General features: G+C 31.9%; 1 protein-coding gene and 1 pseudogene across 1 annotated transcript; both read left to right on the top strand.

Annotated features, from left to right (window-relative positions):
• Positions 1-845: 845 nt before the first annotated feature.
• LOC9314788 (F-box protein At5g25290) lies at positions 846-3,074 on the top strand. The gene has a single exon (XM_021029890.1). The coding sequence runs from the start codon at positions 1,491-1,493 to the stop codon at positions 2,649-2,651; it is 1,161 nt and encodes a 386-aa protein (XP_020885549.1). The 5' UTR covers positions 846-1,490; the 3' UTR covers positions 2,652-3,074.
• A 7,575-nt stretch (positions 3,075-10,649) lies between these two features.
• Positions 10,650-12,674, top strand: LOC9314787 (annotated as a pseudogene).
• Positions 12,675-13,107: the final 433 nt, after the last annotated feature.

Raw genomic sequence — 13,107 nt, 5'->3', positions numbered from 1 at the left:
TGTTCCTATTGATCATGAGATGTGTTTCGTCAATGTAAGGCAGAACTACAATTTGTGCAGCCTTTATTGGTTAGGCTTGAAGGATGGTGGTCTCAACGTAACTTTATCACAAAATGTATAGACTATGTGACAAATCTTAATGTGGATGCTGATATTGCAGTGTGGATGAAACTTTCCTAAGTAATACATTGAAAGGTTCAAGATCTTTACAATTTTTCTAAAGAAAACAGTTGCACATATACATTGGAAAAATTGCTTCATATGAGTGCAATGATCTAAAGTAAATAATTAAAAGCTTATGTATTCAATTACGTCGATTTTGCTTCATATAAGTGCAATATAAGTACAATGATTTTATATAACTAATCAATTATTCAATTACGTAGTTGATTGCTTATGTATTCCATGAAAAAAAAAGAAATGAAAAAGGTAATTAATTAAAGTCTTATTATCAAATATAAGTTGATGACAAAAAAAAAACAAATATAAGTAAATAATATATCTAAAGGCTTCTTGCAGAGTTTCATGAATATTGACCTTAAAAGTTAAAACCAAAAAAAATATCACGTGATTTACCACGCCTCTCTTTCTCTAATCGACGTGATGCTGTGATTAAAAATATCATTTATGTTTTTGGTCAAAAGTAAATAGTAAATACTTTCATTTATTTGTTGTTTTTTCATACTAAATTTTTTTGATGGCTATTTTTTTTTTTTTTTTTTATATCTTTGGATCGACAAGGTCCGATCCATAGCCAATCCCTACTACGCGGGGTAACGCGACTTAGTGGCTATTCTTTGAGTTAGTTTCAATATAATTTTTTTGACAATGAGCTACTCTCAATATTAATATATTATTTTGTCATTTTTTTTTGCTATTTTTAGTCTATCTTCGATGATCTAAGAAATATTTGTCTTTAAAATTTTTATGACTTCCGGCTTTATTTCTTTTTTCTTTCTCTGTCACTCAATTTTCGCTTCTTTTCGCGAAAAATATTTAGTTACAATAAGTAAAGTATAAATTGATGACAAAAAAAAGTATAGTATAAATTATCTGAATGGAAGAATGAGGAGAGTTTTACCGACAAGAGGGCAAGCCAGAGATGGATACATCTAGGTGGTTTTATCAAAGATGAACATGCAATAAGAACAAACCTCCAAACTCCTAAGTAGATCGTTATCCTAAATTTTTTTGAGCAAATCACTTTTTTTTTTTTTTTTAGAAGATATAAGTAGTATGAGTTTATGAATGAAATGTTGGAGATGGGTTTAATTAACACTCTTCCTTTTGACTCGTTATAAGACGAAGACGGACCATTAAGAGATTATTGGCCCAATACGAAGACGGTCCATTAAAAAAGTGATCGGCCCAATAAAAAGATAACTAGCGACGATGAAGATGACCGGTTCAAAGTTCCACTGTCCGTATGCATTATAAAAGGAAACATTGTTCATTAGAGATATCAAAATTTGTGTATCCCCGTTCTGATAATGGAGGAACTAGATCGACCAGCAGCCGTAGCTGCAAAACGAAGCGGGAGTCCTAAATATAATGAGTGTGCTAAGGCCCCGCGTGTGGATCCAAAAAGCGGATCTCCGTTGCTGTTGTTGTCTCCAGAAGAGGGTGGTATTCGTGTGTGCAAGCCAGACGAAGATATGTTTTACGAGACGACGACTGACTTTTCAGGGTATCGATTCCTGGCAAGCTCGGGTAAGTGGTTCCTTGTGGTAGATTCTCGATCGGATCTCTATATCATAGATGTGTTTAGCGAGGATAGGATCCATCTTCCACCTTTAGAGTCAATCAATGGTGGCCTTTATATGGTTGAGCGAGTAGGATCTAATGAATTCAAGGTTACCTTAATTAGAGGCATTTTGAATGGTTCTTGTTCTGTTCAAACTACCAAATATCTAAGAGGTCTTTTGTGGGTAGACGACGAGAATGGAGACTATGTTGTTGTGTGGCAATTTGAGCAAGGCCAATTTTTAGGCTTTTGCAAGAAAGGGGATTTACATTACCGCGATATTCCAATACGGGTCGATGTTCGCAGGGAGTTTCGAGGCTTAAAAGATGTGGTGCTTAAAGGTTATAGTCTTTACTCCCTGGTGACTCGTAACTTCATTCGACACATGGATTTGTCTGGTGGACAAGATGGTTTCAAGGATGTATCTGTGATCCCTAGGTTTCCAATGTGGATGCCAGATACGCCTAGGGCTGATTTTGGAACAGAAGGCAAAAAGGTCATCTCTTTTAGCGATAGAATTGCTGTTACAACATCAGGAGAGGTTTTGTTGGTCTTTACCAAGGCTTACGAGCCTTTCTGTGAAAGGTCTAGGATCTTCCGCGTCTACAAGAGGGATCCTAAAGAGCTAGACCCGAATACATACGACACTAGGCTTGTTGAGATGGAATCTATAGGTGATGAAGCCCTGTTTTTCGATTTGGGTATCACCGTGCCTGCTGACCTTACCCTTGGTATTGAGCCTAACTCCATCTATTTCACCCGTAATGACCGTTTCGGTCACAAGAACATTTGCATTCCATGCCTGATCGACATATGTGTGTACAACATTGCAACAAGGACCGTTAAACGCTTCCACAATCTCTCCAACTTAAATCTCAAGGATGCACAGTGGTTTCTCCCCTCTTGATTTGGTGTTTTTAAGAGTTTCTAGCTCTTGCCTTGTCATTACTCATTCTCCTGTTGAGACATTCCAAGACTCTGCTTTGTTATCCTGATTTTCTTTTTCATGTATATTATTATTTGACATTGCTTAGTGTTTAAAATACCTTTTAAGTCTTACGTTCCATATTTCAAACCATTACTTCAGATCAAATTATCATACACTCGTTGTAAGCATTATTACAGAGTTTTCTTTTTGTTTTTAATGTCTTTGTGACAATCAAATCCTTATCGATGCCGGTCAGCAATTTCACTATGCTTCTCACAAAGATTGAGAGCTCCAAGTTAGAAAAATGAATAAGAAGAGAGCATTGAGATTTGTGAGTACTGTCACAACGATCACAAGAGAATATGAGAGTAAAAAAAAAAGAAGTCTGGTCATTCTTTTAATTTTTCCATTTTTCTCAATTCTGCAGCCTAAATTCCCCAAAAAAAATCATATATATAATTGAGAAAATTGGAAAAAAGATATCTACTAAAATTTTTGTCCATATATACCTTTTTGGTGAAATTGTCACTTTGGACGAAATTACCCTTACACCTTATTTTAAACATTTTTTTGAAAAAATAATCAGAAAAACAGATAGATATATAAGAGTAGAGATGATTTGAAGTGAAAATGTTAAGATTTGGTTGAAAAAAAGTTATTTTTTTGTAGATAAAGTTTCATCTAATTTTGTTAGAACACGTTTTCTAGAGTTCTGCAAAAGTCAGAGTGTGTATTCTACATTTTTATACATGTTCTACATATTTTAGACTAGTTTTCTGTTTTGGAAATTTTAGAAGTCCGAAAATTATATATCTAAAATATTTAGAACATGTATTCTACTTTTTGCTCTATGTTCTAAATCTTTTTGAATAGTCATTCTACTAATTACTACATCTTCTGCCATAGTTAGAAATTGTAATCTTCTTTTAGAATGTAAATTCTACTATATTGTAGATTTGGTTTTCTGAAATTTTTAGAATTCTCTAAATATAGAAAGTAAACCTTTAGAAAAGGAAACTAAATATTTATTGTAGATTACATTTTAAATGGATATTAATTGTTTAGATTACGATCTACATAATTTAGGAATCGTTGTCTACGTTTTTTAGCTAAGCCACCACTTTCGATTTTTTGCTATACCCTATGTTTTTTCTTCAAATTCTCTCTTTTTTCTTCAACGATTTGTGCCTTAATTTTTCGATGCACATCTACGTAAGAAGTGGTGTGTGGAGATTGTATGACAAGAGGGAGTGGAGATCTCAATGGGAACCTTTTTATCTTTTGATATAAGTTTGCAATAATAATTGTTATGCATGAAAAAAAAAAATTGTTATGCATTGTTATTTGTTAATTTTAAACTTAATGTCCTAAACGAGATTATGAGCTTATTTACCAAGCTGAAAATTGTCAATTGGAAGTATAGTTTAATTTTTAAAGTGTTTTGATTGCTAGTTAAGTTTGCTACTGAGATCCTAATTTTCTATAAAGAAATCGATTAATTGATAGTGGATTGACAATAGGCGTGCAATGAGAAGACTGAAGAAGAATAATAAAAAAAAATCATATAATAGTGATTTATGTTGGATGATTAAACAAATAAATTGGAAGGTGATAGAAGGAAGTAAACAAAATTATGAGAAAACGAGCCTACTAAAAAAAATATACAAGAAAACCAAAAATGAGTTTAAATAGTAAATACAATACTTTTAGTTTTTTACTAGATATAATAATATAATTCATTTTTAACGAGAACAAAATAAAGAATATTCCTATTTTAAAATTTTGAATGTGTTAATGAGTTTTATAATGGAAGTAAAATTTAAATGCATGGTATAGTAAAATAGCAAATATGTAATTGTGTTTCTAAAATTTTGAAGAAGAATTTTTTTTTAAAATGAAACATTAATTTCTTATTACTAAATATTCACTTAAAAATGAAAATATTACTAAAATCATCAATTTTAATTTAGGATAAACAAATTAAAAGATTACTAAACTCATCAATTTTAATTTAAGATAGACATTGTTAGGTCACACTTTTTTGTGAAATTATTACAAAAATCTTGAAATATTTAAAATATCATAATAGATTTTCTAACAAAAATAATAATCAATATTCATATTATTCATAAGTTGTACAACCAAATATACAAGAAATAATATGTAAGCCGGTTAAAAAAGTGATATGTAGTTTGTATAGCATATCTCAAGTGAAACTATAATTTTATTTAGAAAACACGTTTGAGATTCCATCATGTGAATCAAATGCTTTTAACACAAAAAATCAGCTGAAACAAAATATTTAAAGTAGACTAATAAGTTCATTTTTTAGGGGATGAAGTTGAGGTTACATCACAAAATTAACATTTCAAAATAATAAAAAGCGACACGTAAAGAGTGATTTGAGGTCACGAAGACTACTCTTATAGATGAAAATGAAATCACATTGTTTAGTGTTGGATGTGTAAGTGTTGTAAAAGACAAAAACTATAATTTTCACAAGCATGGAAAATCAAATCTCCTCCAAAAATATTTTTTTTTATGGCAACTAGTTTCAAGATCCTTGGCAGTTACTTCTAAACTAGCTCATTGTAGGATACAATGCGATATTATCTGTCAATGGTGTGAGATGGTAGATGAAATAATTAATCATGTGCTCTTTGAGTGCCCACATTCTCGAGGGTGTTTTCCTCTAACTTCGGAATATTCAAACCTAGATTACTTTTATTGGAAGTTAACACCTCCTTTGGACGGGAGGGAGAAAAATTATTGTTACGCTTGGATTTTGTGGTTCATATGGAAAGATATGAATAGAAAGGTTTTTAAAAGATTACAATCCGAACCCAAATATATTTTAAACCACTTTCAGATTAAAAAATTAATGTGGGAAGAAGCTCAATTGGATCTGATTGAATCTACTGCTATTAGGAAAACTTTGGATGGTCCAATTCAAACGATAAGATATCGGATTGATGGCTCATAGAAGTGTTCGGATCCAACTATGAGTTTATATATAAATAGTAGTGATCCATCGACAACACTATCAGAAACTTATATACTACGAATTGTTAAAAAAAAAGTGTAAACACTTAAAGTTTGAAATAAAATAACAATTAGAACATACTAATATATTACTAAACTCACACAACTTTCTAGTATAAACTAAAGAGAAAAAAAACGAATGTGTGTAATATGCAAAAACTATAGATACAAAAAAATGTTTAATAGGTAATGATGTATTAAGGAGTAGTTTAGTATATATTGTAATAAATACAGAGAATTAAATAGCCAAAAACTTTTTTTGTCATCTGATGAATTCTACAAAAAATTATTTTATTATAACTCGATAACGATAATTACACAATCATGTAGGTGTGTTGTTTTATTGTAAAGTTTTTCTTGTAAATATAATTGGATTTATTGTAAACAAAACAAATTAACAATGATAACCGCATAAACACTTCTTTCCTCCTTGGGGAGTAGGCACGCAAGTAGAGCCTCCTTTTAGATACTTCTTTATACACATAGACAAACACTCATTGCAAAATAAATTACAAAGGTCTTTACCCTTAATTTCTTTCCAACACTTTTTTTTTTTTTTTGATTCACATCTCCCACCACTCCGGTCATATGTTTCAAATATAACATTGGGATTTTTGCTAAATGTACCACATTTTTCAAATTCCTTAGCATCTCTACCACAATGGAGAATGATTTAGCAGTACTTGTACCACATTCATGTGGTATTGTGGTATGAAAAAGACGGTTTTGCCCTCGGATGATGTGGCAGATAAAGTGCAACATTTAGGGACAAGTATCTGAGGGACAAAAAACCAATTCGGGGACAATAATCAAACGAAATATAAACATCAAACAAAATGAAAAGACCGCAATTAGAGTTTACATACTAAAATCTAAGAACAATGAATTAAAATTGAGGGACAAAAACCAGCAAACATGCAAAAATAAGATGAAATTATGGAAGACTCAAACTTCGAGGACAACTGTATGTAAACTTTTTTGTGTGTGCTCAAACTACGAATTTTGTCCCCGAAATTTGAGCAAACAAAAAGAAGGGCAAAATGGTCATTACACATATCAATTGTGGTATGAGTGATAAATGGGCCTGCAATGTGGTAGAATGAAAAAGAATTGGGTCAAATGTGGTATAGATGTTAATTTTCTCTATAACATTTTAGTTTCTGTACTTATTTATATATAATTATTCTGCTTATTGAGAAGACTAATGTTTTGAAGAGTTAACTATATTAATATCAATTGAAAATATTCTATAAATTTTCATATAAAAGCGTAAGTAAAGTCAGAAATAAAAACATAACTTCAATATTTATGAAAATGAAATATTTTTCGATACATTAATCTATGCAACATGAAAACAAAAGTACTATTGTTTAAAAAAAATAAAACCAATTCAAGTACTCATAATAATTCTTCATAATATGTAAGACCATATAACTTTATAAATCAGGGAGTTTCAAAAATATATATGGGAATCGGTTTGCTGTATAGATATATAAGTATGTATTTTACATTAAAAAAGAAGAAGGCCGAATTGATATTGTGGCATTATATACTAAACAAAACAAATTGAAATCTATTTACATATATAAAAGGTGAGTTGGTATTTCACTGAATTAATATCCAATTAAAAAATTTGTTAACTGATTTTTGATAAACTAGATTCTCAAGAAACAATTATATGTAATATATGAAAAACATACTATAAATGTAAATACAAACCTAAAACAAGAATAGTAAAAATAATCAGAATGATGAGCGAGAGTTAAAACTTTTCTTCATCCTAAATGATAGAAATAATTTTATAGTGCTTTGAAAAAATTGAAAAGAAAGCACAAAGTGTAGTTAGATGATTTTAAAAAAGTAGAACAATGTTTAGTTATATATTTTTAAAAAATTAGATGTATCGTCTAATTAGACATATCTAATTTGAGCTATGTACCATTTTAAATTCCGAAATAAAAGGATATAGTTTTACCAAAGTTCCAGATGATTTTCTTATATGATAAGTAGTAAAAGCTTTTTTACCCCGCATGTTTTCCCTTCTTTATCGTATTTTTCTCCCAAAATTTAACTGAAACAATGAACATTCTTATGGTCGTATGCTCTCTTTTGGTATAGACTCCGACCTTGTCCGACGGTCAATGTGATACACTGGAATGATAAAAATATTTGTTTCATAATCCTATTACTTAACATGTGTACTACTCTAACTACACTAATAACAAAGAATAGACTAAATTCATCTGTTTTTATCTTCTGCCAAAGAGATTATCTACATATTTCCGAAATTCTTTGGGTATGAAAAAAAATCTCTTTCATCTCTCTATTTTCTGCACTTACATTGAGCTAATAAGGGCATCAATGAATCTCGGTGCAAAAAATATCTCCAAACGAAGGTTTATGAATTTAGATAACAATGCTCAAAACATAAGTTGTTTCATACTGTTGTAAAAAATGATTTTCATGTCGCATTAATTCTAATGCCACTTCAAAGCCATGGAGTTGTAGATCATGTAGTGGTAAGAATCAAGATTGAGTATAAATGGCATGATTGCTCTGGTCCTAACCAAAGCAATTGATGGCTCCAACATTCTCATAAGCAGGCCGCTTCTATCTCCACACAAAGACTAACATTGGTAGCCTGATGTCAATGTCTGTTAGATCATCAATCACTGCTGCTTCTGTTAGATAATCAATATTTCTGTAATTTTGACGCTTAAATCGACATAAAATTAAAACTCCATAACTTTTTTAATCATAAAACTTCAAACAAGTAGTATTTAAGTGTAATTGAAACTGAACAATATAGTAATCAAAACATAACACTTAAGGAAATTTGAACGGAGGAAAGTCCTCTCTCTTGGCTTTCAAGATCCATCCTTTGTGGTCATTGTAAATCAACATGTAGCTGAAAACATCAAGCTCTTCTTCATCAAGTTTGACCTCTTGTCCAAGTAGACCAAAGTTGCTTGCCGTTTTTGTCGCATCCTCAAAACTATTGAAAGTTTTGAAACCAAAGTCTCCAAACACAATAGGGACAACCTAAACAACACACAACAATCTATGATGAAGTTTAAGACTTAGGAGATTGATATAATATAAATATATAGACTGAAACTTACCTTAACCACTTCAATTTTTTTGAGGTGAGATTTGAAGAGAGACTTTTGATCATGAAGACTTGTTTGAAGTTGACAAACTCTCCCTTCTTAAGCTTGTCAAGAGCCTCCTTCATAAAATTTGAGAGATCATTCATCAAGGATATATCCTTCCCCTTTTTCTCTTCATCCTCACCAAAGCTCATAGTCTCTAAGCTTAGGTTTTGAAGCTCCGTGGTTACATCTCCCATCAACTTAGCCAAACCAACATTCTTGAGTTTAGGAGTGAGAAGTATAAACTCGTTTTCAATGTTCTTGCTAATCTGACCGAGCTTAGCAAGTCTCTCCATCTTCTCTCTCTACAATTTACTTTGCTTGAATCCAGGATCATCGGCTGATCCGCCTCCTTTCTTGTTGGTGCTAAAGGAAGTCGTAACCTAAAAAGCTTAGCAAAAGTCTCCATCTTAATGTGGATGCTGATATTGCGGTGTGAATGAAACTTTCCTAAGTAATACATTGAAATGTTCAAGATCTTTACAATTTTTCTAAAGAAAACAGTTGCACATATACATTGGCAACATTGCTTCATATGAGTGCAATGATCTGAGGTAAATAATTAAAAGCTTATGTATTCTATTACGTCGATTTTGCTTCATATAAGTGCAATATAAGTACAATGATCTTATATAACTAATCAATTATTCAATTATGTAGTTGATTGCTTATGTATATTCCATAGAAAAAAAAAAGAAATGGAAAAGGTAGTTAATTAAAGTCTTATTATCAAATATAAGTAAATAATATATCTAAAGGCTGCTTGCCGAGTTTCATGAATATTGACCCTTAAAACCAAAAAAAAAATATCACGTGATTTACCATGCCTCTCTTTCTCTAATCGACGTGATGCCGTGATTAAAATTATCATTTATGTTTTTGGTCAAAAATAAATAGTAAATACTTTCATTCATTTGTTGTTTTTTCATACAAAAATTTCTTGATGGCTATTATGTGAGCTAGTTTCAATATATTTTTTTTGAAAATGAGCTACTTTCAATATTAATAAATTATTTCTTCATTTTTTTTTGCTATCTTTAGTCTATCTTCGATGATCTAAGAAATATTTGTCTTTAAAATTTTTATGACTTCCGGCTTTATTTCTTCTCTCTTTCTCTGTCACTCAATTGTCACTTCTTTTGGCGAGAAATATTTAGTTACAATCTATATATAATAGCAATCTCAATAAATGCCTTTTGCATATCTGAACGGTTATGTCTTTTAATTGTAACTTTTCGTTATCGTTTAAAAACTTTTAAACTAAAATATTTATTTTATAGAAAATTGCAATCCGAATGTCTTATGCGGTTACGTCTTTTTATTGTAACCCTTAATAAACAGTTGCAAAGTTGCAACCTCTTATTCGAATTATTGCAATATTTAGTTTATTTTACGAACAATTGCAACCTTTAATTTATATATTTAGTTTAAATCACAAACAATTGCAATCTTTGATTTATATATTTAGTTTATTTCACGAACGATTGTAATCTTTGATTTATATATTTATTTTATTTCACAAAAAATTGCAACCTTTGGTTTATTTTATAAATCGGTATAACATCTAATTATCTACAGTCGCTTCTCTCGGTATAGCTTTTCATAAATTAATATTTTTAATTTTTAATTACCAAATGTACTTAAATGAGATTGTAATCGTTAAAATTGAACTGTTGAAACATTTGGTTTATTTGGCCAATCATTGCAACTTTTGGTTTTGTTTTACGAACCGTTCTAATCTTTATTTTATTTGGTGAACTTGACGAACCGTTGCAACTTTTGGTGTATCGGAACATTTCGTTTTACCCTTTTTTTTTAACAAAAAAAGTATTTTACATTATGTACTTTTTGAGAAGGTTGCAATCCGAGTAAATGATTTTTACGGTTGCATCTTTTTATCGTAACTTTTCGTAAAACGGTTGCAACCGTTTAGTTGAATCATTGCAACATTTAGTTTATTTCACAAAAAATTGCAACTTTAAATTTATTTTATAAATCGTAATAACATAATTACCGTCGTTATTATTTTTGTTTGATATTTTTCTTAAATAATTTTTGAAATATTTTCCCCCGCGACATCGCGGGGCTCCGAAGTTCTAGTAAGTATAGTATAAATTATCTGAATGGAAGAATGAGGAGAGTTTTACCGACAAGAGGGCAAGCCAGAGATGGATACATCTAGGTGGTTTTACCAAAGATGAACATGCAATAAGAACAAAGCTCCAAACTCCTAAGTAGATCGTTATCCTTAATTTTTTTGAGGAAATCACTTTTTTTTTTTTTTTTAGAAGATATAAGTAGTATGAGTTTATGAATGAAATGTTGGAGATGGGTTTAATTAACACTCTTCCTTTTGACTCGTTTATAAGACGATGACGGACCATAAAGAGATGATCAGCCCAATAAGAAGATAACTAGCGGCGATGAAGATGACCGGTTCAAAATTCCATTGTCCGTGTGCATTATAAAAGGGAAACACTATTCATTAGATATCTCAAAAATTGTGTACGGCCTCCCTTAATCTCAGCAGCAGACGAGTGATCATCCCCATTCTGATAATGGAGGGACAAGATCGACCAGCAGCCGTAGCTGCAAAACGAAGCGGGAGTCCTAAATATAATGAGTGTGCTAAGGCCTTGCGTCCGCCTTTGGTTGGATCTCCACTGTTGTTGCTGTCTCAAGAAGAGGGTGGTTGTTGTCTATACAAGCCAGAAGAAGATAAGTTTTACGAGACGAAGAGTGACTTTTCAAGGTATCGATTCCTGGCAAGCTCGGGTAAGTGGTTCCTGGTGGTAGATTCTAGATCGGATCTCTATATCATAGATGTGTTTAGCGATGAGAGGATCCGTCTTCCACCTTTAGAGTCAATCAACGGTGGCCTTTATATGGTTGAGCGAGTAGGATCTAATGAATTCAAGGTTACCTTAATTAGGGGCATTCTGAATGAAATATCTGAGAGGTCTTTTGTGGGTAGCCGACAAGAATGGAGACTTTGTTGTTGTGTGGCAATTTGAGGATGGCCAATTTTTAGGCTTTTGCAAGAAAGGGGATTTACATTACCGCGATATTCCAATACGGGTCGATGTTCGCAGGGAGTTTCGAGGCTTAAAAGATGTGGTGCTTAAAGGTTATAGTCTTTACTCCCTGGTGACTCGTAACTTCATTCGACACATGGATCTGTGATCCCTAGGTTTCCAATGTGGATGCCAGATACGCCTAGGGCTGATTTTGGAACAGAAGGCAAAAAGGTCATCAGGATAGAATTGCTGTTACAACATCAGGAGAGGTTTTGTTGGTCTTTACCAAGGCTTACGAGCCTTTCTGTGAAAGGTCTAGGATCTTCCGCGTCTACAAGAGGGATCCTAAAGAGCTAGACCCGAATACATACGACACTAGGCTTGTTGAGATGGAATCTATAGGTGATGAAGCCCTGTTTTTCGATTTGGGTATCACCGTGCCTGCTGACCTTACCCTTGGTATTGAGCCTACTCCATCTATTTCACCCGTAATGACCGTTTCGGTCACAAGAACATTTGCATTCCATGCCTGATCGACATATGTGTGTACAACATTGCAACAAGGACCGTTAAACGCTTCCCCAATCTCTCCAACTTAAATCTCAAGGATGCACAGTGGTTTCTCCCCTCTTGAAATTTGGTGTTATCTTGCCTTGTCATTCTCCTGTTGAGACATTCCCAGACTCTGCTTTGTTATCCTCTTTTTCTTTTTCATGTATAACATTTGACATTGCTAAGTGTTTAAAATACCTTTAAGACTTACGTTCCAAATTTCAAACCATTACTTCAGATCAACTTATCATTCACTCGTTGTAAGCATTTGTAAAGAGTTTTTTTTTTTTTTTTTTTTAATTCTTTGTGACACTCAAATCCTTATCGATGCCGGTTAGCAACTTCACTATGCTTCTCACAAAGATTGAGAGCTTCAAGTTACAAAGATGAATAAGAAGAGAGCTGTCACAACCATCACAAGAGAATATGATAACCAAAAAAAATTCTGGTCATTCTTTTCATTTTTCCAGTTTTCCTAATTATGCAGCCTAAATACCCAATATCTTCAATGTTGGGTATTTCTAAAAGAGAATATATATAATGAACGGTCATAAGATACTAAGTCAAATACAAAAAAAAAAACATTTATTATATTTAGTATATTATAAATAGACGTATAAATCTATACAATTACCACTTATAACATTTCTATTATATTCATATAACCGGTTT

Source organism: Arabidopsis lyrata, assembly GCF_000004255.2.
Source record: "Arabidopsis lyrata subsp. lyrata unplaced genomic scaffold ARALYscaffold_4, whole genome shotgun sequence".
NCBI classification, from domain to species: domain Eukaryota; kingdom Viridiplantae; phylum Streptophyta; class Magnoliopsida; order Brassicales; family Brassicaceae; genus Arabidopsis; species Arabidopsis lyrata.
The sequence above is the reverse complement of the archived record's forward strand: the minus strand, read 5'-3'. Positions and strand labels throughout refer to the sequence as shown.